General features: G+C 47.0%; 1 protein-coding gene across 15 annotated transcripts in view; it reads left to right on the forward strand.

The window, feature by feature from the left end:
• The first annotated feature begins 1,727 nt into the window (after positions 1-1,727).
• ZNF236 (zinc finger protein 236) overlaps positions 1,728-26,611 on the forward strand; it is a 107,748-nt gene continuing 82,864 nt past the window's right edge. For 11 of the 15 annotated variants that reach the window (XR_003516879.2, XR_003516878.2, XM_027575893.2 and 8 more), the window contains exons 1-3: positions 1,728-1,846; positions 16,759-16,901; positions 18,170-18,334. Coding sequence is in view for 13 of the 15 variants with exons in the window: in XM_027575893.2 (XP_027431694.2) it covers positions 1,792-1,846; positions 16,759-16,901; positions 18,170-18,334 (363 nt within the window). In the remaining 2 variants the exon portion in view is untranslated. Of the gene's footprint in view, positions 1,847-2,706; positions 3,704-16,134; positions 16,286-16,758; positions 16,902-18,169; positions 18,335-26,611 lie in introns of those variants that run through there. The other 4 variants (XM_027575890.2, XM_027575889.2, XM_027575891.2 and 1 more) reach the window with 4 other exon arrangements.

Below are 26,611 nucleotides of genomic sequence, written 5' to 3' on the forward strand. Positions count from 1 at the left end.
TTTACAGAATAGGGTACATTCATACATATTACCATCCAAATTGACTTACAAATGGCCCAAGATTCTTATGATCTGCCTCCAGTCTTTTGTCTCAGCCTTATACCTATGCTAGTCCTGATATACATATGTTAATACTGTCATATTTTGTCTAAGCTTATGTGTATTTCTGTTTTGATGCAACCGTGTACATGGGATGCACAGGTAATCAGATTTGGTTTGCACCTTGGACTTGCTTACAGGCTGTGTACCCTTAAATTACCTGGCCCCTCTGAACCTCAGTACCATCATCTGTAAAATGGCACCTTGCAGGATTATGTAGAACACTAAAATGTGAGTAGTGGAAAATATGTTATTAACATTTGCCATTCGTTGGCTAGCTGATGTTGGAGGTTAAATAACCTGAGCTTGTTTCTTTTCAGATAGGATTATCTGCCTACTTTTTTCAGGATTTGAATGAATATATGTAAACAAAAGTGAACATAAAGCACCTGACAAAATACTCTATTTTCCCCCCCTTCTCTCCCCTGTTGCCTCTATCTGGGAAGCCCTTTCTTACCATCTCTGTTAGAATGCAAGCATTTACTAAGTTTCATTTAAACGAGTGTCTTCCCTATTTATTTTTCCAACCATAATTTATGCTGTCCTCAAATTTTTCCATCGACTTTTTAAATCTCTATATTGACTAGTTTTGTCTTTCTTGTCCCATGGTTCCAAGATTTTGGGGGGAAGACATTGCTTTCCCTTTGTATTCCCTCCTAATGCCTTGCATGCGGTTGGTCACTACCTACTGCTTTCAGCTAATTTTCCCGAGGCTACTAAGACCGTGGGGCTCCTTCCTTTGGTTCACTTGAGCCAACCATCCTTCCCTGTGTGATATTGTAGCCTCTCGCAGCCTCCCGGAACTCTGGTCCTGCTACTGTGTCACAACTTTGGGGAAGCTAGTACCACCACAAGGAAAAGACGCACGCATCTGAAACTGTACATTTTCATGTATTACACGCGGGGACCGGTCTTCCTCCGACCAGACCCGGACGTCGGGGGGCTCCCAGCACTCCGCCCCTGGAAGCCTGTGCGGCGGGGACGCGCTCCGAGGGCCCGGGCACCCTGGGCGCGCTGTTTCCTGCAGTTAAACGAACACCGCAAACACAGGTGGGCACCTCCGAAGCCCCCGGCACGCCCAGGACCCTGGCTTTGCCCCTCCTCTTCCGCCAGCCAAGCGCCTTCGCACCACCTGTGCCAGTTCGAAGGGCACCCTTCTTATTTTCCTGACGGCTGCCCCAGCTGGTGACGTCGGCCGGACACACAGCGGAGGGGCTGCCCCGCTCAGGCCAGGGCCGAGGGGCCGCCCCGGGGCGACCACGGCCCGCCCGCGCCCGCAGGCCCGCCGCCGGAGGCAGGGGCCGCCAGCCGACCGCGGCCCGCTCGCCCCTCGTCCGCCCCAGGCCCGAGCGGCGGAACGCGCATGCGCACGGCGCCGCTCCCCGCCCCCACCTCGCGCCCGCGCCCGCGCCCCACGCCCCTAACGCGGCCCGCCGGGCCATGGAACCCGCCGAAGTTGGCGCGGTTCTAGCTCTCCCGTGCGCTCAGCCGGGCGCCTTCCCCCCGTGAGGCCCGCGGGCGCTCAGACGCGGCTCAGCGGCCGCCCGCCCGGGCCGCTCCGCCCGCCTCCGCCGCTCGGCCGGACGCGCGCCGCGCTCCCGCGGCCGGTCCCCGCGCGTGCGCGCTCCGCCAAGTGTATGTGTGTGAGTGTGTGTGCGGCCGAGGGGTGGTCCGCCGCCGCCGCCGCCGACGATGCCGCGGGGCCGCCCCCCGAAGCCCAAGGAGAGCAAGGCGCGCGGCGACACCGGTAAGCGGCTCCGGCCCGGCCGGCCGCGCTGTGCCGCTCCGCGCGAATATAGTCCCCGGATGCGGCGCGGAGGGCGCCGGGAGCGGGCCGGGCCGGGGGCGGCCGGCGGGGCCGGGGCCGGGGTCGGGGCGGGGGCCGCCGCCGCCGCCGCCGCCGCCGCCGCCGCGCCCTGCCGCCGCCGCCGCCGCCGCCCAACTGGCGGCCGCAGGGCGCGGGCGGAATGATACCGGCGCGGCGCGCAGGCCCCTCCGCCGGGCTGGGCCTACTTTCCTGGGCCGGGCGGGCGGCGGCGGGGCCGGGGGCGAGTTGCGCGCCGCCGCCGCCGCCCGCCGCCCTCCTCCCTCCTCCTCCCCCGGCCGCCCTCCTCCCTCGCCCCCCTCCCTCGCCGCCCTCCGCCCGCCCGCCCGCGGGCATCCGGCCTCCCCGGCCCCCGCCCGTCCAGCCCGGCGTTCCCGGGCGGCGGGAGGCCTTCCTGGGGGAGGTGCCCTCCCCGGGGCGGGTCTCGGGGCCGCCGGGCCGGGCCGCCGTCCCCCGGGCCCCGCGTCGCGTGGGCGGGCGGGCGGGCGGCGGACGCGGGGCCCTCCCCCCAAGTGGGCCCGAGGGAGAGGCGCCGCGGCTCGGCCTGGTCGCCCGGGGCTGCCGAGTGCGCGCTCGCTGCGCGGCCCCGGCGGGGGGGCCCGGGGAGGCCCTGGGGCGCGCGGGCCAGCGGGGGCGGGCCTGGCGGGCTCGTACGGGGGCCGCGGGCCGGGAGGCCGGAGAGACTGGGGGCCCGGGGCCGAGATCGGGGGGCCGGGGCCGGGGCCGGGGCCGGGGCGGTCGCAGAGGCGGCTGCGTGCGCGCTGGGCCGGGGGTGGGGGTGTGGGGCATGGACTCCTGGTACTTGGGCCCTCGCTGGCTGGTGACCGTGCTCGGGGACCCCCGGGCGGAATAAGCGGGGCTCACTGGAGGGCTGGGGCCCGGCGGCGGGCGCCTGCACTGCTTTTCCCCCAGACGGAGAAAGGTTCCTCGTGGGAGCTGCAGATGAGAGTGTTTACCTTGCCCTTCCTCGCATTTAGGAAGAGCGAGGAGCAGAGTAGGAAGTGGTGCGAACTTACCGACGGGACGGACCCAGCGAGGCATCGTTCCTGCGGTCCTCCTAGCCCATCCAGTGAGCAGACACGCAATTAAGGAAATGTTAGAACACAGAGCATATGAATTTCGGCAAGACTGGACACCCCTCACCTAGCTTTTCAGGAGCTGAGATGTTGGCTGGGGAATAATGCCGGTCTGCAGGTTCCTAGCTGGAGAGTAACTGCTCCGAATCCGGACTAGGGGCTGCTGGTGCCTGCAAGGAGGTCCTAAGGCCGTTCACTGCTCCCGCTTTGGCCTTATTTTGTTCAGTGTTTTTATTTTAAGGTGCTTTCTGGCAAAAATAATTTTAAGTGCAGTGCCTCTCAGTTACTTGGAAGAAGGTGTAGGCTAGACCATGGAAAATGTGCATCAGCTTAAGGCCGGGAACATAATCCCCCCAATCTTTCCCGTCTTCCCAAATGGCATCACTATTCACCTGGGTTTTCAAGCCCTAAATGTAAGCATAATTCTCTTTCTCTTACTCCTCAAGACAATTCATAACTAGTCTTGCAGCTTCTGCCTCAAAATGGTATTTCCAGCCAGCCCTACCCTCTCCACGTCTGGTGCCCCTGGCTGGCCCCAGCCGGTCTGTCTCCGGGTGGGACTTCTGTGGGAGCCTCTCACTGCTCCCGGGTAGTCTCGTCCTACCGTAAGTCCATCACCAGCACCCTGGAGGAGCTCTTTAAAGTGTAGATGAAATGGCCACACCCTGATTAAAACTCTTCAAAGGATTTCTCATTCCTTAAGGTAAAATCCACATTCCTGCGGGATCCTAATTGATCTGGCCTTGGGTAGGGCTCATTTCTCTCTTGCCTTGCTCTAGCATTCGGTTCTTTGGGTTCCGGTTTGAGGCCACATTTGTGGTGAATTGAGGTTTGTGCTCTTCCTTTTCTGAGAATCCACCTGCTCTTGCTCATTCCTTAGGCCTCAGTGCTTCAGCTTCCTAACAGAGGCCTTCCTCAAACCTGTCTGAACATAACTTTACAGACAAGCCTTTCCTCACAGTGAGGTTCCCGGAGACACTTGGAGGGGTCTGCCGGGTAAATATTTTCATAGCGATACTGTTTGGTTATTTCACGTGGTTAGCATTTGCACCAATGGTACGAAAATTATGAGGGGTAAAATTGCTGACGCCTTTGCACGGATGCGGGTGGCCATGCCACCGGGCTGTGTGAAGCTGTGCTGTCTTCCTGCATTTCACTCAAAAACAACATGCTGAATATATTCCAAGTAAAATAACTTGCAGGAAAATAAAACATAACATATTGCAACCGAGAGAATGCAGAGGCAGACGTGAGGATCCACTTGTCCTCTACTAAGCCAGACATTAAAAAGCTTTGTAAAAGTGAAAACTTTTTTTTTTTTTTAAAGATTTTATTTATTTGACAGAGAGAGAAACAGCACAAGTAGGCAGCAGGCAGAGGGAGGGGGAGAAGCAGGCTCTCTGCTGAGCAGGGAGCCCGATGCGGGGCTCGATCCCAGGATCCTGGGATCATGACCTGAGCCGAAGGCGGACGCTTAACCGACTGAGCCACCCAGGTGCCCCAAGTGAAAACTCTTATTACTGCTTTTTTGGAGAATATATTTTTCATAAAAGTGTGTATTTGCGTTAACATATAATAGGTTTGTTTTTAAATGAATAAATATTTTAAAAAGCGCTCAGTTTTAGTTTCTAATAGGGCAAGTGGCGATATAATCTGTATAAACTTAAGGTCTTTGGGGTCCTCAATTATGTTTTAAAAATGTAAAAAGATCCTGAGATCAAAATGTTTGAGGACTGTTGCTCTGTCAGTTCACTGTCTTAATAATGCTTCTCATTACCTGAAATGATTTTGTTTTCTCTGTTACCATTATGAATTTTATGCCTAAGAAAAACTGGGAAGGTCGGTGGGGCTTTTTACAGATAGGGGGAATAAAGCTCAGAGAGGTCCAGTGAGTGATTTGGAAGGTCCACCCAGCTAGTGTCAGAGTTGGGATTTGAGTCTATATTTGACACCAAAGTGTGCATTTTATTATTTTGTCTTGATGAATATAGAGCCCTACATATGGGTTAATGAATTTCTTGAACAAATATGTTGAAGCACTTCCTGTGATGGGCGGATACTGCTAGAGGCTGGGTTACAGAGTTCAGCGACAGAGAACAGGATCTCTGCCGTGGCTCTTGAGGACCGTGCGTGTCCTGTGATGGTGGGAACACCGTGGCAGCAGAGGGCAGACGCTTGAAGTCTAGGGTTCCCAGAGGAAAGGATGTCAGAATGGAAACCTCAAGAAAACATCAGGAGTAGGCACTGAAAAACATTTCTTGGAATAATAATCAGCTTAGGACATAAGTACACTAGTCCCCCCCCCCCCCCCCCCCGCCCCAGTACCCGAGGTTTCAGCCCCTGAGGTTGGAAGCAGGTGGTGCTCTTTCTGACATGTTGTCAGAAGGTCATAGTAGCCTAACACCGTGTCATGGTGCCTTACTTGATGGCATCACAAGAAGAGGGGTGAGTGCAGCATAGTAAGAGATACCACATTCACCCAACTTCTACAGTGTATTGTTAGAGTTCCAATTTTATTATTATTGTTAATCTTTTACTGAGCCCGATTTCTGAGTTAAGCTCAGTGAGAGGTACGTATGTGTAGGAGAAAACGGTACAGCCAGGGTTCAGCACCCTGTGGTTTCAGGCACCCGCTGGGGGCCTGGCAGTACACCACCTGTGGGCCGGGGGGGCTCCTGGAGTGAAGGAAGCCTCCTGTGGGGGTCGGTGGGGGACGTGTTTATTGAGCACTTGCTTGGTGCCTGGCACTGTCGGATAGAAAGATGAGTGAAATCGGATTTTTTCTCTATCATACTTATTTTAGTTTACTCTTACTAAGTAGTAATGTGACCTTGATGGTCTTATATGGCTTCCATTTGTATTTTCCAGTGTGGTGGTACAGACTTTTTCTCCTGAGCTTGTACCTTTAGTTGGCCTCCTGCTAAGTTTTTGTTTTCTGTTAGAGGAATATTTATAATAACTTCATTTTCAGAGAGTGGAGACAAACTGACCTTGAGTCAGATGAATAGACAAGTCTTCTCTTGCTCAGATGATCAGTTCGGGCTATTTTAGCTGTGGATGAATTCAGGAACTCTACTTTTCTCCGAGGGGACTAGACTACTGGGGTGAGCTAAGAGCCGTGGAATTTAGCATACAAGGTGGCAGGAGATGCGCTCAGGTTTAAAGGTGACTCTCATGTACTTCAGCAGACAGAACTACTGGCAGAAACGAGGGGAGGACAGATTCTGCTTAAAATAATAACTTTCTAACAGTATTGGGTATCCAAGGACAAAAAGATTTCTTCATAAAGGAGCACCCTTCATTCTCCATACTTGAACTTTTTAGGTAGGCAGAGACTTGGACTTTTTAGTATTTTGAGAAAAGTGTGTCAGGTAACACATCAGATTTAAAGATTTTATGATCCTGGAATCAAGTAGTGAGTTAACAGGAGTTCAGAATCTTGGTCTTTCCCACAATAAAGGAAAAATATTTCATTATAAGGATTTATTAAAAAAAAAAATCTCGGGTGCCTGGGTGGCTCAGTTGGTTAAGCGACTGCCTTCGGCTCAGGTCATGATCCTGGAGTCCTGGGATCGAGTCCCGCATCGGGCTCCCTGCTCGGCAGGGAGTCTGCTTCTCCCTCTGACCCTCTTCCCTCTCGTGCTCTCTCTCTCTCATTCTCTCTCTCTCAAATAAATAAATAAAGTCTTTAAAAAAAAAAAATCTCTGTCTTTTACACAAACACGGCCCGGGAAAACGTACAAAACCATAATTGTTTGTGAGATAAAGTCAATTCAGCAGTTTTTAGAATAATGCTTATCCTATGTCAGGGTCATTATATTTTCTCTCTGTACAGAGGCCATGTCTCTGTGCTCAAGCAGTTAGTGTTTTTCAAACTACTTTTTAGTCTTAGAACTTACTACGTGAAATAATACGGCAAGGTCTCAAGTGGTGGTTTTCACTCTTGGCAAAACACCATGGAATTACCTGGGGGAGCTTTTAAGGATCTGGATGAGCGGGCTGTATCTGAGCCTGTGAGGTGGGACCAGGGCATTCCTGCACTGAAGAGTCCCTGGTGGGGCCACTGCATGGTCAGGGCTGAACACCACTGGCCCACGGCAAAAGCAGTTCTGGTGGAAGGGCAGGAGACTGAGGGATTCAGAGACAGACAGCCCATACCTCTGAGGTGCCTTCCCTCCAAATCTCAGCAGAGTTGAAAACTGTTGCCTTAGTGGATTAAAATGAACACTTTATGTAATAAGCCGCGTGAGCGGATAGTGTGCTCTTACTACAGGAGTCAAACACTCAGTTGTTTACGGGTCAGACAGCTAAAGCAAATTAGCGCGTCAGTTAAAGGTAGTAGTGACAGGTAATAGCTGGTCTGGGGCCGTGCTCCTGCTCTGCTGCGTTTAATTATTGCCGTGGCTTATGATTTTTCAAGAGAAGCCAGACGTGTGTATTTCTCTGAAACCTTTAATATTGTATTTTAGCAATTATGTTAATTGAACAAAACATCTCCAGAGGAAGTGCATAGACTTTCGTGTGCTGCATGAATTTCCATATGTAACCGGCACCTAAGGCATTGGCAGGATCTCCAGGGTTTTCCTGTTCCTTCCCAGTTAGTCATGCTTTCCCTCTCCGTGCTCCACTCTCCTCTTCTGATACCACAGGGTAGTTTGACCCATTTTCAAACTAAATGGAATTCATAGCATGGACCCTTTTGTTTCTGGCTTCCTTCATTCAGTGTTTGTTTTTATGAGATTATCCCTCTTATTGTTTGGCAGAAATAGGTTCAGTTACATGGTTGTATATTATTCTATCATATAATGTACTGTCAATTTATCCTTTGTACTGTGGGTACTTGCGTTGTTTCCAGTTGGGGACTATTACATATATGTGCTGCTATGAACTTCTGCATTTCTGGGTCATAGCAGACACCGTGAAACCGTTTTCCAGTGAATGTACTCGCTTCTCCTACCAGCGGTGTCAGAGAGTTGCATTCGCTCTGTCCTGTAGCATTTTAGCCATTCTGGTGTGCAGAGGGTTATTTTGATTTTAAACGTGCAGTTCTGTACTAATAAAGACCTTATATTTATTAGCCATTTGTTCTCTTCCGTGAGGCTGTCATTTAAGTCTTCTCCGATTTTCCTCCTGGGTTGAATATTTATTTATTTAGTTAGTTAGTTAGTTAATAGACTTTATTTTTTATAGCAGTTTTAGGCTTACATTAAATTGAGCAGATAGTACCTAGTTCCTACATGCTCCCAATTCTCCCCCTCAGGCTGCCCCCTGTTATTAACATCTTGTGTTAGTCCGGTACATGTGTAACAATTAATGAACCGATTTTGATACATTATTATTTAATAAAGTCCATAGTGTACATTAGGGTTCACTGTCTCCATAGTTCTGCTTGCTCTCAAATACCGCATAGTTGGAATCATACAATATGTAGCCTTTGCAGACTGCCTTCTTACTAGGCAATATACATTTAAGATTCCTTCATGTCTCTTCATGGCTTGATAGCTCGTTTCTTTTTTATTGCTGAATAATATTCCATTGTCTGGATGCACCAGTTTATTTACGTTTTGAAGGATATCTTGGTTGCTTCCAGTTTTTGGGAATTATAACTTGCTGTAAACATTTGTGTGCAGGTTTTCAGCTCATTTGGGTAAATGTTGAGGACCACTGTGCTGGATGGTACGGTGAGACTGTGTTTAGCTTTGCAGGAAATTGCCAAACTCCTCCAAAGTGGCTGGGTGATTTTGCCTTCTCACCAGCAATGAATGAGAGTTCCTGTTGCCCCACATCCGTGTCTGCATTTGGTATTATTATTATTAATTTTCTTTAATTCTAGTCCTTCAAATAGGTGTGTGGTGGTATCTCATTGTTTGAATTGCAATTCTCTTATGAGATAGAATGTAAATCATCTCTTTGTATTCTTCCTTGCCATCTTTGGTGAAGAGTTCTGTCTTTTCATTATTGATGTATAGGAGTTCTTTATATATACTGTATGTGAGTTCTTTGTATTTTTCTGCTCACTCTTTTTAGGATATCTTTTCATGAAAGAAGTTCCTAATCTTAATATTGTCTAATGTATCAGTTCTTTCAAGTTTGGTATTTTTGGGACTTGTATAAGGAATCTTTGACAATTGTAAGATCATGAAGGCCTTTTCCTATATTTTCATCTTTATTGTTCTACTTCTCACCTTTAGATTCATCATCTACTGTTGAAGGGCATTTGCATTGTTTTAGTTTGCTGGCTGTTGTAAATAATGCTTCTGTGAGCATTTTTAAACATGTGTTTTTGGTACACCTATGTACACATTTCTCTGGGGATATACCTAGGAGCGGAATTGCTGGGTTACAGGGTTTGTGTGTGTTCAGCTTTGGTCACTGCTGCTAAGTGGCTTTTGAGTGACTGTAGTGATTTTCACTTTCTAGTGGAATGTGAGATTTCCGGTTGTTCCACATCCTCATCAATCCTTGTTGTTTTCTTTCTTTTTAATTTTAGCCCTCCTAGTAGATGTGCAATTTACTTTTCTAAAACAATATTTTTTGTTTCATATTTATCATTCCTTGGATTTTCACAACAACCCATAACTACGCAAGATGGAAATCAACCTCATCTTTGTGTGAAGAATCGAGCCGAGCAACAGATTATCTGCTTTGCAGAGATCTTACTAACCACTCGGCAGGACTGACATTCACAAAGTTCATGATTCCCAGTCCCGCTTTCGTCACCATCTCCCTAATCTGTGACCAGTAACCCATGTTTTAATCTATAGATACCCATTTTTTAAGTTATGTACATTAAAAATAGTATGTACTGTGCATACATACTTCATTGGAAATTGGCACGGAATCTTGGACTGGGCTACCCATACTCTTCTGTGGCGCCCTTTAGCTGTACTTGTTTGTTGTTGCAGTGCTAACATAAATTGTACATTTGTGGAGATGAGAAACAGAATAATGGCAGCAAATAGACCAACAAAAAATTATTACATATTGCATTGTCTAAGGACGCATTATTCTCAGCAATACATTCCCGGATCATTCTCAAAAAGGCATTGTTACTTTTAGACCTTGGGCCTTGGGTTGTTTTCGCTAGATGGGGAGGCTCTAGGTACTGGACATATTATTTTGTTATAATTTTAACACACCATGGTTTTGTTCAATTGGAATAATGTGTGTGGTGTCTAAATATACATCCGTCTGAGTTTAAAGTCTTCTTTAGAAATAAAAATGTACAGGTAATAAAAGCAAATATTTGAAAGAGGATTGATACTCCTTTTAAAGATAGAGACAGTCGGGGCGCCTGGGTGGCTTAGTCGGCGAAGTGTCTGCCTTCGACTCAGGTCCTGATCCCAGGGTCCTGGCATAGGGCTGTGTCAGGCTCCCGGCCCCCGCTCAGTGGGGAGTCTGCTTCTCCCTCTCCCTCTGCCTGCCATTCCCCTGCTTGTGCTCGCTCTCTCTGTCAAATAAATAAATAAAATCTTTAAAAGAAAAATAGAGACAGTGTAGTAGTATGAGGCTTGAAAGGGAAACTCCACACAGATACAAATACTGACAAAGTGGGCATATTGGAAGCACACCTGGGTAAAGGTGAACTTTACTGTGGGAACATGAGCGACCTGACCCTGTTAGAGACCCTTTAGTGAGTCTTTGACCAGTTATTTATCTTTAACTCTGTGTCACAGATAATATTTCATATCATTTATCATGAAACCAGTATCAGTGTTGTAGACTCTAATTGTCTCATTGAAACTACTCATGGTTTTGACAAGCAGGGCACTTTGGCTTGACTCTCAGTTGAATGTGTTTTATACTGAAAGAACATAAACCGAGTTAAGCTTACAATTGACATAAAACACTGTTGATAAAATCCAGGTTCACCTGCTGTTTTTATAGTAGGCACAAGGTTAAAATTGGGGTTTCAAAAAAAATGAAATTGGGGTTTCATCTCACAAATCATGACCTTGAGAGGCATGGAAGCCTGAATAATTAGGAGAGAGCCTTGAACTATGAGTTGAAAATTACTTCCAGTTCTGCCTGGCTAACTGTGTGATTTTGACCAAGTGGCTTGTTTTTCTGGGGTCTTAGGTTCCTTAGCTATACAGGAGGTGGCGTGTATAACTCACCTTTTCCCCCCAAGTAAATTTTATTTCTTACTTTTTAATGTAACCGCTTTTGAACAGGTAATACATTATAATGCTTCAGAATTTAAAAAAATGAAAGTCCTTTTCTCAGCCCTATTCCCCAGATAGTTACCTTTTTTACAGGTAACCAATGCTATTATTTTTTCTGTACTTTTACAGGGCTATTTTATGCACACACAAGCAAATATGTGGTGTATCTGCCCCACCCTCCCCTTTTTAAAGAAGCGATAGCACCTAGAACATACAGGTTTTTTTCATTGACTACATTTTGAGGATTATTTTTTTATATGAGTACATTTCATTTCCAAATGAATATTTACTTAATAGCAAATACATTGAATAAATAATGGGTGAAATTCAAAAAGTGCCAGAGTCTTCCCTGGTAATGCCCACCTCTCTTGGTGCAGGCACTTTTGAGTTGACAGATGCTTGTTCCTTTTTTTTTTTTTAAAGATTTTATTTATTTATTTGACAGAGAGCATGCAAGCATAAGTAGGCAGAGAGGCATGCAGAGGGAGAGAGAGAGAAGTAGACTCCCCGCTGAGCAGGGAGCCCGATGCGGGGCTCGATCCCAGGACCCCGGGATCATGACCTGAGCCGAAGGCAGATGCTTAACCGACTGAGCCACCCAGGTGCCCCTGTTCCTTCTTAGAAGGAAGCAGGTGCTTATGGCTGGTGCTGTGAACTCAAGCACTTTCTTTTCTGACAGATTCTATGGAGAAAATAATGTAGATGCATTTCACCTAGCTCCTAGGAACAACCAAATGGCTAAGGAAATGTACAAAATAAGAATAGTCAGAGGACACATAACAAGCTGGAAGAATACTAAGGTAACTTTGAGGTGAAGGATGTGAGTCAGGCTACAAGTGGAGATTAGATATGCTGGTCTTAGGCACTTTGGACAACTGGGTAGAGACCAAAAGAGTCATTAGCTTTCTTCTTATCTCTATTTAGCAAATATTTGCTAGGCACTCAGGATGTGCCAGGGTGCAAGCCTTTGGAGGTACAGTGACCAAGTAGAAAGGGCTCACGGGCCCAAGCACTGCAGAGTTTTATCTGAAAAAGTCCAGCCGTGCTCAGACCTGAATGCTGACCAGTGTGAGAGGAACAGGAGAAAACAGGAGAAAGGAGAAAAGAAGAAACTAGAAAACAGTAAAAATAACACACACACACACACACACGAAAGTAGAGAGGAGAAAGCATGGTAGCTGGAAGTGGGGCCCCACCTGAAATGGGGGCGACAGCTGTCAGACTTCTCCAGGGCCTGTTTGGTGACCTCGGAAAGCATCCTAATGTCAGAGTGAAGAGCAGAGAAGATGCCTCCATGGTTAGAGAGCTGGGCTTTCGGGGACAAGATGTTGGAAGACGGGGGCGCCTGGGGAGTTCAGCCCGTTAAGCGTCTGCCTTCCGCTCAGTTCATAATTCCAGGGTCCTGGGATCCAGCTCCACGTGAGGCTTCCTGCTCAGCGGGGCTCTGCTGCTCCCTCTCCCTCTGCTCACTCTCTTCTCTCTCAAATAAATAAATAAAATGTTTAAAAAAATGTTGGAAGACGGGCCTGTTGAGAGCAGTAGAGATGTCAACTACTTTTCGGAAACTTTTTATTCAAAACAAAAATAAAAACAAAGTTTGGGGGTTAGCTCAATTAGTTTAGAAAATGAATCTGGTGGATCTCATTTTATTTTTTTATTTTTTTATTTTTTTAAATATTTTATTTATTTATTTGACAGAGACACAGGCACAGCGAGAGAGGCAACACAAGCAGGGGGAGTGGGAGAGGGAGAAGCAGGCCTCCTGCCGAGCAGGGAGCCCGATGTGGGACTGGATCCCAGGACCCTGGGATCATGACCTGAGCCGAAGGCAGACGCTTAACGACTGAGCCACCCAGGTGCCCTCTGGTGGATCTCATTTTAATATTAAAAATGCCTCAGCAGGATTTATGGATAGCTGAGATCTTCAATGCATAGTGCTTAAGGATTTAAGTCAGGAGATGCAAACTGGAGTTAAATCAATGGAATGCTATAAATGCAGTAGGTTTTGTTGAACCATCATATCATAGAGAGGCAATTTGTATAAGAGATCAACTTAGCAGGGCACCTGGGTAGTTCAGTCAGTGGAGCAGGCGACTCTTAATCTTGGGTTTGTGAGTTCGAGCCCCACATTGGGTGTAGAGATCACTTAAAATTAAAAAAAAAAATCATCTTAGCTCTTTAGATCAGAGATAAGGACAGACCTTTGCCATTAAGATTTAGCTGACTGGGCTGATTTGCTGTGCCCGGTCTTGGGAGAAGAGCAGTTTGTCGGCTTGTCCAGTCCCCCTTATGGACCAGGCCTGAATGTGGCTGTGGCAGAGTATGGTTATGGAGGGCCGGCGAGGGCATCGGGTGGCAAGGATGAGCATTAAAGAGGTGGCCGTGTTCCTAAATCATTGATAGGCTCTGTCTCAGTAGTGTCAGGAAGCATTATTTTATTTAATCTGTACAACACTGAGGTAGACTTTATTATGTGGGTGGCTGGTTGATAAATAGTTATTATATACTATTGAGAGTTAAATTGATTTTGAGACTAGTCTTCACATTTTTCCAAGGAAAACAAAGCTGCTTTTTTCAAGGAAAACAAAGCTGCTCAAACAGTTTCTGATCTTTGCAATCAGTTTGTGTTTACATTTGACAGTGAATTTGAGTTTTTGGTAACAGGAAGGGTGAGCAGTTGAAGAGAATGTGGTCGTGCGCATGCATGTGTGTAAGGTGACCTAAACCGGCTGGAATCAGCCCACTGAGTCTCCCTGCCTTCTGGAACCGCACAGTGATCCATCCCCTGCCTCCTGGGGGCAGGGGATGGGCAGAATCCCGTACTGGATGAACTCGTAGATTTGAGCACTGCGCAGTGCACGCAGATCCGTGCTTCTGTTGTGTGTGTGTGGGGGGATGGGCTACAGAGAATACCTGTTCTGATTTGGGAGACGTGAGGAATGTGTGGTGCCAAAATCTCACGGGAAGGTCCTCCAGCTGCTTCTAAAAAATGCAGCGGTGCTCAGGAGGCTGACACTCAGAGGCTGCCATTCATTTGGCCGAACCTTACTTAGATCCCTGGCCCCTCAAAAAGTCTGGTGGCCTGTGTGGCCCGGAGTTTTCACCCCGCCCTAACGATGGGCAAAGGCATGGACGTGGAGTATCTGCATGTCCTAAGGATACATCAATTGCATGGGCTTCTTTCTGGAAAACACATACTCTGGGGACCAGAAATTTGAATGAGCTTGAAGAGGGGAGAGGCAGAAGGGGTTATCCTAAGGCCTTGGACACTACCCAGGCAGAAAGCAAAGTGTGGGTGAGAGAGCCCGCCTGGCCCTGGGAGAAAGGCTTGTGCTTTTCTCGGTGCGGAAATGGCGCGGTTACTAAATGTGTTCCCCCAAAGCAAAGTGAAGGTCCGGACATGCTGTGGATTTTATTTTATTTTATTTTTATTATTTATTTATTTTTAAAAAATATTTTATGTATTTGACAGAGAGAGTTAGCGAGAGCAGAAACAAGCAGGGGGAGCGGCAGAGGGAGAAGCAGGCTTCCCGCGGAGCAGGGAGCCCGATGTGGGGCTCAGTCCCAGGACCCTGGGATCATGCCCTGAGCCGAAGGCAGACGCTTACCGACTGAGCCACCCCGGTGCCCCAATGCTGTGGATTTTAAAATTATGCTCAATGTGCAACTAAAGCATGTTTTTCCCTTTTAGTTATGCTTTAATTTGAATTGGCGTTGTTTTGTCTATGAACCAGATTAATATTGTATTATCACTGGGGGAAGGGACTTAGTGAAAAATGTGATTTTATTATGTTTTGAGCTTTGTGAAAGAGGGAAATCTTGCTTCTTAAGATAAAAATCTTTTCTGGAAAAGTCTTAATTCATAAGCAAAACAATGTCATTTTGGGTTTCAAATGGATAGTTTCTTATCTCTTAGGGTCTTATCTATCAGTTGCAGTTAATTACATCCTTTCTCATTTTGTGGTAACAAGCAGTTTCAGCTTAGAGGCTGTGAACATTGTTTCGTTCTACATCCTGAAATAGCCTTTTAATTTTGCTTTCTCGGGTGGGGAGGAGCTCCCTCATGACTGCATTTAGCCATTAGGTGGGAACACTGGCTACTGAGTTTTTAAGACACAATTTTCAACAGAAACTTTACTTGAACGTTCCCAACTTCTGTTTCTTTCCATAGTATAAACTTTCCCAAAGGGAATCATATGTCAATTGACATGGTTCCAGCAATCATTTTATTTGGCCCTGGAGAGCATAAAACATTTTGTTACTAATTTAATTAAAGTAGACATTTTGAATACATGGTCTTTGAGTAGAATGTGGATATAATGAATAAATAGAATAGAAGTTATGTGTATCTTTCCTGTGGTAGGCCCATTCTGTTTCTGGATGAAGTTTTTCTATCATATTAGTGTCTCTTGAAACTGGAATCTGCTTTACTCAAGGATCTGCTGGAAGAATTCCTGAAGGTGTTACCAGCCTTCTCCATGCCCCACTACTCCCACCTCCTCCGAGGCCTCCTCCCCCTCCCATCTGGAGAATTTCTCATTTCTTGTTTACCACAGATGCCCGTGTAGGGGAGGGGGACTTCTGGCCAAAGCTGGACTGCAGGCTGTTTTCTCAAAGGAGGGATTTAAAGGTCTATTGAAAGTTTGGGATGCCGTTGTTTACCACATGGATGTTTGAGAAATAGAAGACTCTCTGGAGCTCACTTGAGTCTTAAAATCAACCCTACTTTACTTATAGATTTCTAAATTTCAATATTTTTGAGTCAAATTTGATACAAAGAATTGTATGTGATGTATTTCTAGTCTTTGTATCATTAATATGTGTTATATATTTGTGCCTAAATTATAAGACTTGGAATTTATTATTTTAAAGAATTGTAGAGGTTTAGGACATCTTTATTTTCTGAGATTCTTGACAAATTTTTGTGATTATTACATATTTTTATTTGAAAATACTTTTATGTTTATAGCTGTTGACCTACGTGGGTCTATAGAAGCGCATCATGAAGCCTAAGGATTGTCCAAAGCACTGCGGACAAAGGTCTTCCTAAACCCTAACCATATGGGAGAACAGAAGTTTTTCCTCTCTGACTTAATCTCGCTCTGCAGCAGTTTTCAGAGGTAGATTGAATTAGTGAATTAGCTTTTATGCTTCTACTTGAGTTTTGTTTGCTGAGCGACTTAAGATGAACAATGTGGGTTACTGATGGATTCTCAAAGCGACTTAGAGACGAAATGCCTCTTTGATTTCTAGTGACATTGAAGCCATATTAAGCATGAAGGCTAAGAGACGTCATGGCTTTTATGTGTCTTTGGGTGGATGTCAACTCCGGAGTTTAGTTTCAGGTTTCTAAAAATTCTACCAGCAGGTGCTTATAAGCCCATTGTCCTGTGCCTCAGGCTTCCCAGCATTTCTCATTTCTGACTTAAAATCATGTCCTTTCGAAAAATTTAAGATATATTAATTTCTTCTAAATTCTCTCGTAAGTCTCTGCCATAATTTGGTTTCTAAACAATAACCAAATAATTTAGTTTTATTTATGTGATGAGAATAACAACTGGTATTTATTGTCTATACTTATGCAATTTTATAGATGGAGTTTTAACATTGAATGCGGAGAGCACTAATTATGCCTATCAAGTTCCAAACTTCCATAAGTGTGAAATCTGTCTGCTATCTTTTCCAAAAGAGTCCCAGTTTCAACGCCACATGAGGGATCACGAGCGAAATGACAAGGTATGTATTCTCAAGAGGGATGTCAGAAATGTGAGCGTTGAAACTGGAGGTATTGTAAAAATCAGCATGTCAAATACAAATTTTTCTTGTAATTTAGATTGCTAAATTGTGGGGCATTTTATCTTACATGAGTATATCCCTTGATGTTTTGTGCTTAGCTGTAGTGTATTCCTAACCCTTATATGGTTAATGAGATCAAGTGAGAGCTGGTCTCGTGAATCTCTGTGTTGAAGTTCTTTATCTGTGGACAAAGAAATCATCTCAAAACAGGACTTTCTGTGGTTCGGTTTCTGTGTGACTGAACGCAGACTTGGTATATCTTGGTGTGTTTTTCTCCAGCAGGGAGTGTTATCCCGAGGTGGTCTTGCGTTTTAAAATGGTGTTCCAGAGATTTTAGATGCATTTCAGCAGGAAGCAACACTGTCTTCGAGACTGGGATCCTTTTTTTTTGCAGGGCCCCTGTGGGCTAGGCTAAGAGTATTAGTGCCTTAATGGAATGAGCTGCCTGACAGAAAGTGGCAGTTAAAACTACCTTTAAAAAATGATCAGTTGACTTTTCCTAGTTTGGGAGAACATACACCAGTGAGCCTTTTGAGGTCAGGAGCATGCCAGGGATCTCTTGTCTAGGGAACGACATGACTAACTCCGGCTTTGTTTTCAGTGTGAATCTGATGTATAATATATATGATGACACATGATATCACTGGTACTGCTGTCAGCTGGTATTACCCTCCTAAGTTGAAAATCTGAAAATACTGACTCTAGTGTCTTGATACTCAGAGAGAAATACCAGTGGTTACTTTATCTTTCTACAAGTAAATGGCAGAATACCTTTCATTTGGGGAAAATTTTAGACTGTGATAAGCAGCTCTCTTAAAATGTAGTAAAAGTTTTTATGATTCCTGATTTTACTTGAAGTGATTCTGTTTAGAGCAATGGAGTTGGTCAGAAAAGAAGGGAAAAATCTATCCCAGGGAGTTGAAGTTTCTCATGTTTATTTTCATAGAGACTATATCCTGATACGTTTATATGCAGCATTTTTTATTCAGGCTTTTTTCTGCATTGATGTGTTGTCGTCCTTATAATCCTTTGAGAAATTCTGTAAGGAGCTTTGCTGTGTCCATTTTAGATTTATTGACTTCAGGTCCAGAAGAGACTTCAGAAGTTCCTTAGATTGTCTGTAGATTATGGTACGTGTTAATATTTGAATGGCATTTATTGTGGAAACATTGTATTTCAGTGGCTTCTTGACTTTTCTCTCCAAATAGCCACATCGATGTGACCAGTGCCCCCAAACATTTAATGTTGAATTCAACCTGACACTTCATAAATGCACCCACAATGGGGAAGATCCTACCTGTCCTGTGTGTAACAAGAAATTCTCCAGAGTGGCTAGTCTCAAAGCGCATATTATGCTACATGAAAAGGAAGAGGTAATTATTTTGGCCTATACTTTGTTCATGGATTTTTAAAATGCATCTAATCCTTAGGGGGATTTTAAGTATCAACTAGTTTAAGAAGCCTTTCGTATAGATTTCTAGGAGTTAATTATCATTCAGTGTGCCTTGCCTAATTCTCTACTTCACTGACAAAACGTTTTATTTTCTGGCCTGTCAGTATCTCAGGGTAGACACTTCAGTGTGTCGTATCTTTGGAGGATCCACTTGTGCCCACATAGGATTCTGCAGTGGTCACAAGTAAATGTTCGGTCTCTAAAGACGGTAGTATCTCCTCACTTGGCCTCTGGATCCCCTGACGTGTGGGATTTTGGGAGAGGAGAAGAAATTCTTGATGCCCCAAAGCAGTTTATGCAGCAAAGTGAGCAATTCTGAAAGGCCCACAGCTGTCCTCTTGGGGCTGCATTGAGGATGACAGGGCCACACTGCTGATGTGTGAACGGGGGCTTCCTGTTGCTGGGGTGGGTGGGCCTGATTTAAAGTACAAAGGGCTATTGCTTTAAAAAATTAAAGCCCCATGTCCCTGATTATTATTGTGTAAAATTAGGAAAATGCAAACAGTAAAAGAGAAAATAAAAGTCACCTTACCTTTAATTCTACTGTCCAGGGATGGGTTATAAAAAACCGTTTGGTATATTTTCTTCCTGAGACAGAAAAACAAATAACAGTATTTAAATTGCATATATAAAAATTGAGTTCATACTTTCTATATACGTTTGTCTCTTCTTTTTATATATGTCTTTACTTTTTAATATAAACTAATTTATTTTTATCTTTTTAAAAGTTATTATATAAATAATGTGTGTTTATTTTGGAAAAAAATTAGAAACTAAAGATTAACAAGAGTAACATTATTAGAAGAACCAAGAATCACGACATTTGGAGAGAATGCATGCATAGTCTTTCAGACTTTTTTTTTTTTTTGCTATACATACTTTCCATAATAGTTTATTTAAGGATAGTTTTTTAATTCAAAAGTATTTATGCTACTTTTTTTTAACCTGCCCTTTTTCCTTAATATGTTGTAAATATATCTTTCTCCATTTTCACTTACTGTATTATGATTGTTCCCCTATGTCAGTATTTTAAATTACTTTATTAGTCTCCTGCATCTGGACATAGCATGATGATATGCAATCATTTCTTTTGTGATTTAACATTTATTTATACTTTTTAAATATTACTCCTAATGCATCATTATATGTATCTTTAATTATTTCATTAGGATAGATTCCTGCAGTTGGGTTTACTGAATTAATACTACTTTTTCAGGTTCTTTATAGAATGCCACATTATGTTCTAGAAAGCCGTGCAGCCTTGTCCCTTCTCCTGCAGAGTGTAGGTCTTCCTTGTCTCACCCATTGCTTTTTTGTTTTTGCTTTTGTTTTTTTTTGAAAAGCAGAAAGTGCCTGTGTTAAATGGTACATTAAAGTGTTCTGGGCTGAGTTGTACACGCGCACAGTAAGAGATGAGAGTAGGGGATGGCGTGGAGGATGATTTCCTGTTTTGCTGGAAGCAGCTTCTGTGTCCTTCCTGGGCATTCTGGGCGCATACAGATTTCTTCTGCAGCCCCTTTAATCCAGGCCATCCATTCTGTGCCTTTTGTCTTCGGTGGACGGCACCTCAGCTCTTGTGGCGTGTCCGTGTATCGTGGAGCGGTCCCGTTCTTCTCAACAGCACATGGCCTTAACGTTGCGTACACACGTACAGTTGGCAGGTCGCCCCTGGCAGACACGTGTGTACACACGAACAGTCGCAGGTCGCCCCTGGCAGACACGTTGTGTACACGCGAACAGTCGCAGGTCGCCCCTGGCAGACACGTGTGTACACACGAACAGTCGGCAGGTCGCCCCTGGCAGATGACGTGGGTGGTTTCCAGCCTTGTGTCTGTACAGACAGACAAAGCTACAATGAGCAGTCTGCTCATCTACAGATTCTGGTTCTTGTGACTTGCTGGGAAGTACTTCCCAAGTCCCACCGCATTGCACAGCACACACGTGCATCGCACAGCCTGGGAGGTCACGCCGATCCCTCCACCTCCAGTCTCTCCCTCCCATCCTCCACCATGGGGACCCAGGCTCCTGCAAGGGCACACTCGCCACTCCTTTGCCCTGTCCTGTCATTGGCTCTGAAACAGCTTCGCAGTAGCCTGGCTCGGCCCACTGTAAGTCAGCCTGTGAACATGGTCTAGCCTGGCTCGGCCCACTGTAAGTCAGTCTGTGAACATGGTCTAGGGGCTGAGGGACGTGCAGGGCTCTTGGGTTCAGTCCACGTCCTGTTGTAGGCCCACCCCTTTCCCGTGCGCCCTAACTGCCCTTGACATGGGTCTAGTTGGTGTGACCACAAAGACGATCCAAAGCAGAGTAGGGGTTGAGGGTGGGGCGGGGGTCGGTTTCAATATCTGGATGGTAACTTACTATTACAAGTCACAGTGACATGAACAAGGGGCATCAGAAGAGCCGCCGCCTCCTGTACCCTCTGCCTGGTCCTCCCAGGGTCCCCGGGGCACTACCACCTTCTCGAGTTTCACCTTTGTCTTTGCTGTGTTTCGCTGTCATGATAAGCAAATGTTCATATGCTTCCTGTTTTCCTTTTCTGGTTTATTATTAATGTGAACGTTAGAATTTTGCCTCGTTAAAAATCAGTTGGTACTTTTACGTAGATAGACTTAAATTTTTAGATTGTTACAGGGGAAAATTGAACATGTTTACGGGTTTGAATCTGTATTGTCAGAACATCTCAGTGGCCTTCCACCCTTTCCCACGTGGGAGGTAGGTGACAAAAACCTGACTGGACGACCAGCACAGGAGGGGTTGGTCAGATTACAACAGCCCGTAAACCCCCAGACTTAGGGACTCCAGCGGCAACCCTCTCAGGTCCCCTCTCTCCTCGGGAGCTCTGTACTATCACTTTGCTATCGCTTGATAAACCTTCCTTTGCTGCCACCAAAAAATAACCAAAAAACAAAAAAACATCTCAGTGACGTTTTGTTCATATGGGTTCAGTACGTTTAAATTCTAAAGTGTTCTAGGATTTTTATTAATCATTTGGGGGTCTTTCTGTTACGTTTTTGTCATTTGTCCGTAGGAAAGGAGTGTGTTTTGTGTTTCAGTTTTGTAGCCTGCCATCCTACGAGATTCTCTTTGGGTTTTCATCTCTATAGGCTCATCTGCAAATAATAATTGGTTAATAAGGTGTTTTGTTTTCACTAGTATGTTGGGGGGTGTCTAGAATAAAATCACCTGTTGATCAGTATAAGTCATCATAATATGTAGTGATCGCATTTCCCCTAACTTTTTATTTTGAGAAATTTCACACTTGAAAGATTGGTACAATGAATACTCAAGAACAGTGAATCCTTTACCTGGATTGACCAGTTATTAAAATTTGCCAGACACCACCCCTGCCACTTCACCCCATCGTCCTGTTACCGCTTCACCTCTAAACACTTTAGTATGTGCTTTTCCTCCTGCTCACAAAACCCATCTCAGACCCAAGAGTTACCGTTGCTACAGTTGTTTGTCCTCAGGGGCCCTCACCTGGGTGGCAAGGGATGAGGTCTTGCCGGAGGTGAGTGTGAAGGGAGGACAGCTCTTCCTTAGGCCTGCAGGCGAGGCCGGGAACAGATGCAGGGGGAGGTGGGGGGGGGTGCAGGCCTGGACCAGGGAGGCCGCTCCTGCTGGGCCGCAGCGGAGTTCCCGCGCCCCATCCGTCAGCTTTTCCGCTCAGGCCCAGGCCCAGGGGTGGCTTTCTGTTTTTATCCAGCGCTTCGCTCCCCGCAGCCCAGGATTTGCCTTACTAGCTTAGCAGTCCCGTGAAAAGCTACTGTTGGTGAATTGGGCCCCGCACAGCTTTTCGAACCCGGGATTTCCCATTCCACACCAATTCCGGCTCGGTGCCTGCCTTTACCTGTGGCAGCTCCCGAAACCCACCTTCACAAGGGCAGCGTGGAGCTCGGCGTCCGCCTGGGCTGCGTCGCCCTGGAGAGGGCCCCTGAGCCGGGCCTGGTGCCGCTGGGCGCCGGGCCCGGAGCCTGGGGCGGCCTGGGAGCCCCCCCCGTTTGTCTCTGTGAAGTGGAGGCGCTGCTCTGTCTTCCTGAGGCAAGGCAGCAGGCGGCTGGCCATGGGCGCGGGGAGCCTGCCTGGGGACAGGGGAGCAGAGCCTGATCAGAGCGCGGCACACGGGCCGTATACGTGGGACGCGTGGTCGCTGCCGAGAAGGAGCCCAGGCGGCCGCAGCCAGCTGGGCCTGTGGGAAGCCCGCGGGATGGCCCGAGGGAAGGCGTCAGGACAGTGGGGACACGGGCTCCGGGCTGCGACGGCGACGACGTGAGCCGGGGCTGCAGCTGTGGGTGCTCTCGCAGGGCCCCCGGGGGGCGGTGAGGATGGTTGGGGCACGTGGTGCTTGTGTGTGAGCAGGGCGCCCGCCGAGGGTGGCGGTGGCACCGAGGGCTGTCCCCTCGCGGGACCCTGCGCCTCGCTGCGTCCCCACTGCACTGCTTCTTCAGCGCTGCCGTCTGAAATCGACTTTGACTTTCTCCGTGGTGGGAAAGGGCGATAACAGTAATTGATCGTTTCCAGACAGTCTTAGTTTCTTGGACATTGGTTTCAAAATCTTGCCTTCGTTGTCTCTTCTTTTCCACGCGCTTTGTCCACGTCTTTTCCCATGTTGTTCCTCCAGATGGAGCTCACCGTCCTTGGCTCTGAGGGCTGTATCCCGTGTCCCTTCCTTTGCTGGAGGCGGGCCCTGTGGTTTGTAGCTGTGCTGGGACGGCAGGTCCCCGAAGCCCGCCTGACCCTCAGTGTCCTCGGAGACAGCCCAGCTGTCTTTGCCTTTCGCTGTCATGGTCGTGACAACGTCAGCGCGCCCTCGTTTCGGACTCCTTTTTTTCTTAAAAAGGCCTTGGAGGAACGTGTATCTGCTGAGATGAGTAGACTCTGCGTTTCTGTTCCCGTTGCTGTCCTGTCTTGTGTGTCTCCTCTTGAGTCCCTCAAGCCACCCACGGTCCTGGGGGAGGGAGAGGCTGTGGTGGCGCTGGGGCCCAGGGCCCGCGGCAGGTGGCGGCGCGAATGTGGATGCCGGTCGTGGCCCAGAGCCACTGTGTCTGCCGCGGAGAGAGACTCAGTCACCTGGCCTGGTCACCCCACGCCGGGCAGGAGCTCCTGGCGAGGGTCCTCCCTGGGCAGAAGCAAAAAGAAGTGCTTGTTTCAGGTGGGAAAATGCGTTGGCCTTGTGTGAAAAATGGGCGCTCTTTTCTTAAAGGGCGGTGTTAGGTTTGGAGTTTTCCTCTGTCCCCTGTGTGGCCTTGTGCGGTTTGGAGTTGGTAGGGCCGCTGTACCCTCCGAGGCTGTCCAGCGCCGCCCCCCCCAAGCCTACCTCTTGTCACGTGGCTCGAGGACGAGGAGGAGGGAGAGGCCCGGTCTGCACGCGAGAGAACACAGTCCCCACGCACAGTGGTGGCGAGTAGTTTCTAGTCAGAGCCCTGTGCTCGGTGAGGAGCTCTATTAGTGTAAGGAAAGAAGAATAGATATCGGAACACAATTATCAGTCTTTCCCACATATGTTCAAACAATACATTTCTGGCTACCTTTTCCTTTTTGGCATGTTTTTATTCTCAGTGACTCGGTATGAATATGGTATTAGTAATACAGGAAGACGTCCTGACTTTTAGTCACATGCAAAAATAACCTGTAAGGATCCAGCCAGCATGGAGAAGCCTTCCTTTTTTTTTTTTTTTAAAGATTTTTTTCATTTTATTTGAGAGAGAGAGAGAGAGAGAGCACGAGAGGGAAGAGGGTCAGAGGGAGAAGCAGACTCCCCGCCGAGCAGGGAGCCCGAGGCGGGACTCGATCCCGGGACTCCAGGGTCCTGACCTGAGCCGAAGGCAGTCGCTGAACCGACTGAGCCACCGGGCGCCCCGTGGAGAAGCCTTTCTTTCGATCCCAGCCCCCCTCCCCCGCCACAACTGACACCACCCAGTGGGCACATAACCCGCTGATCGAGGGCTGTGGAAGGCGGGAAGAAGGCTGGCCGCTGAGGGACTTCGGGACCTGAGGAACAGTACGACAGTGAGCTCCTTTGGCTTCTTCTTTTACTCCCATACACCTGGGCAGGTTGCTGGAGAAGCCTGTAGCCTTCTGCCAACAGGCACAGATGAAAATACGCTTCAAGGAAAGCTGGTTCCCCTAAGTTAAAACTGGCAACAAAAGACTGGTTTACCAATAGAAAATTTTTTGACGATGCCCACCCTGCTCCAGCCAAATACCAACTGAGAAATTGCTCAGCAAGGTTGTGAGTGATGATCTACCCCATCCTGTCCCGGTTCCTAAACCTAAACCAGAGGGCCATCTGGCCCTCTGATCCCGTGACCGCCTGGGATCAAGTACAGAGGTAATCTTGCATCTCTCTCTGGCAGAAGGAGGTGGTACCCAGGCTCCCCCACCCGATGGTGTTAGCAGAGCCAGGCTGGAAGCTGACCTCTCATACTCTGCCCAGCAGAAGCAGGCAGTGTTGTGATTCTCTGCCAGAGTAGTGCCGGTGGGTCAGTGGGGAGCTGAGCCTCACTGCACCTGACAGCAGTGAGATATGAGGGTGCAGGATGGACTAGTCTGCACTGTGCTTTCTACCCCTGGGGTTGGCGGGACCCTGTAGTGAGCCTTCACCCCTGACGTGCTCCTCTGCTGCATCTAGGCGGAGTGACTGCCTGATAAAAGATAAGCAGAGATCTAGAGTCTCACAGCCTGACACCCAGAGTGTCCAGGATACAGTGGAAAATCACTCAACAGACCCAGAACCGTGATAGCTCCAACTCTAACGTAATGAGAAAAGACAGCATATTCTAACACTGAAGGGAACCCGATGAAATTATTTGGCAAAGATTTTAAAGCAGTCATCCTAAAATTGCTTTAACAATTGTTTTGAAACAAATGAAAAAATTGAATAGAAGAGAGAAGAACCAAAGGGAAATTACAGTGAAAAATGCAGTGAACATAAAGAACTCAGCTGAAGGGCTTGGCAGTGGAATGGGGAACCCGGAGCCTCCCGATGAAGCCCAGGGCAGGGAGAGGACATTCCATACTGGAGTGTGGAGGGTGTGAGTGATGGTCTGAGAGATGGGGCCACAGGGAAGGGTCATGCGGTGGCCCCTGGCGGGGACCTAGAAGGGCAGCCGTTACAGGGAGAGCGGCTGCAAGGCGGTTAGTACTTATCATATTTTATACTCTGACCTGTAAAAATTAGACCGTCAGCAAGATGAGGGCTGATCAGAATGCCATGCATTTCCCTTGACGAGTTCTGCTTGTCACTCGTCCAGGATGGAAATTACCCAGAAGGGTCTGTTTCTAGGGGACAAAGCAGTCACTACTTCTAGCCTGGAGGATTGCTGGCAGCTCTGAATATGGAGAATGCAGGACAGGGGAATGTCCCTTAGCGGTTGGCGAGGAAGCAAGGTATGGGGCTCCCTGCTAGGGCTTCCTCAAGTGTGGCCAGCTGATGGGAGCGGGTGGGAGGCGCGTCCTGGCTCCTGGGGCTTTCTGGGTGTGAAGCAGAGGCAAGATGACACTCTCCACCACATGCTGGGTTCTGCCCCTGGCCCCGGGGCACTTGCCCTGGCTTTTGCTAAATGAGGGAGCTATGTTCCGAGATCGAACAAGTGTAGATAGCCCCTGAAATATACTAATCTGCTCATTAAAAGAATAAAGTGAGGATGGGACAGGTTGGGAGAGCCAAGTTGTATTTCACAATTACAGGAAGGGACACCTGGGGCAGCCCCGAGCAAAAATGAGTGTTTTGCCATATAAATTTAGGAATTTTTTTTTTTTTAAGAGATGCAGCCAATTTTGTTAGGTATTTTTTTTCTTTTTGACAATTTCCTGAAAAGAATTTTCTTTATTATCAACAAGATGCTGACATCTTGTAGCTCATTATTTCCTTACATTATTATGTAATAATACTAACTTAATGTTACTTAAGTTGAAATCATTATTGGATTGCTCAGAATATTCCCTTCAGCTCATCTTTTTTTGCCGAGGATGCTCTCAGTATCAATGAACTACTCATTTTAATGGGGTTTACTCACACTTACAGGGCTGTTATGTATAGAAATTAGAAGAAAGTCTGATGGAAGAACTAGCTCAATAACTTTTAATATGTGAAAAATATTTCGTATATATTTTCAAACTAAAATATATCAAAGTAAAATTTATTTTATGTTTGTTGTTGTTGCTGCTGTTATTTGGAAATAACAGTGTCTGC

The sequence above is a fragment of the Zalophus californianus genome, chromosome 14 (genome assembly GCF_009762305.2).
Source record: "Zalophus californianus isolate mZalCal1 chromosome 14, mZalCal1.pri.v2, whole genome shotgun sequence".
NCBI classification, from domain to species: domain Eukaryota; kingdom Metazoa; phylum Chordata; class Mammalia; order Carnivora; family Otariidae; genus Zalophus; species Zalophus californianus.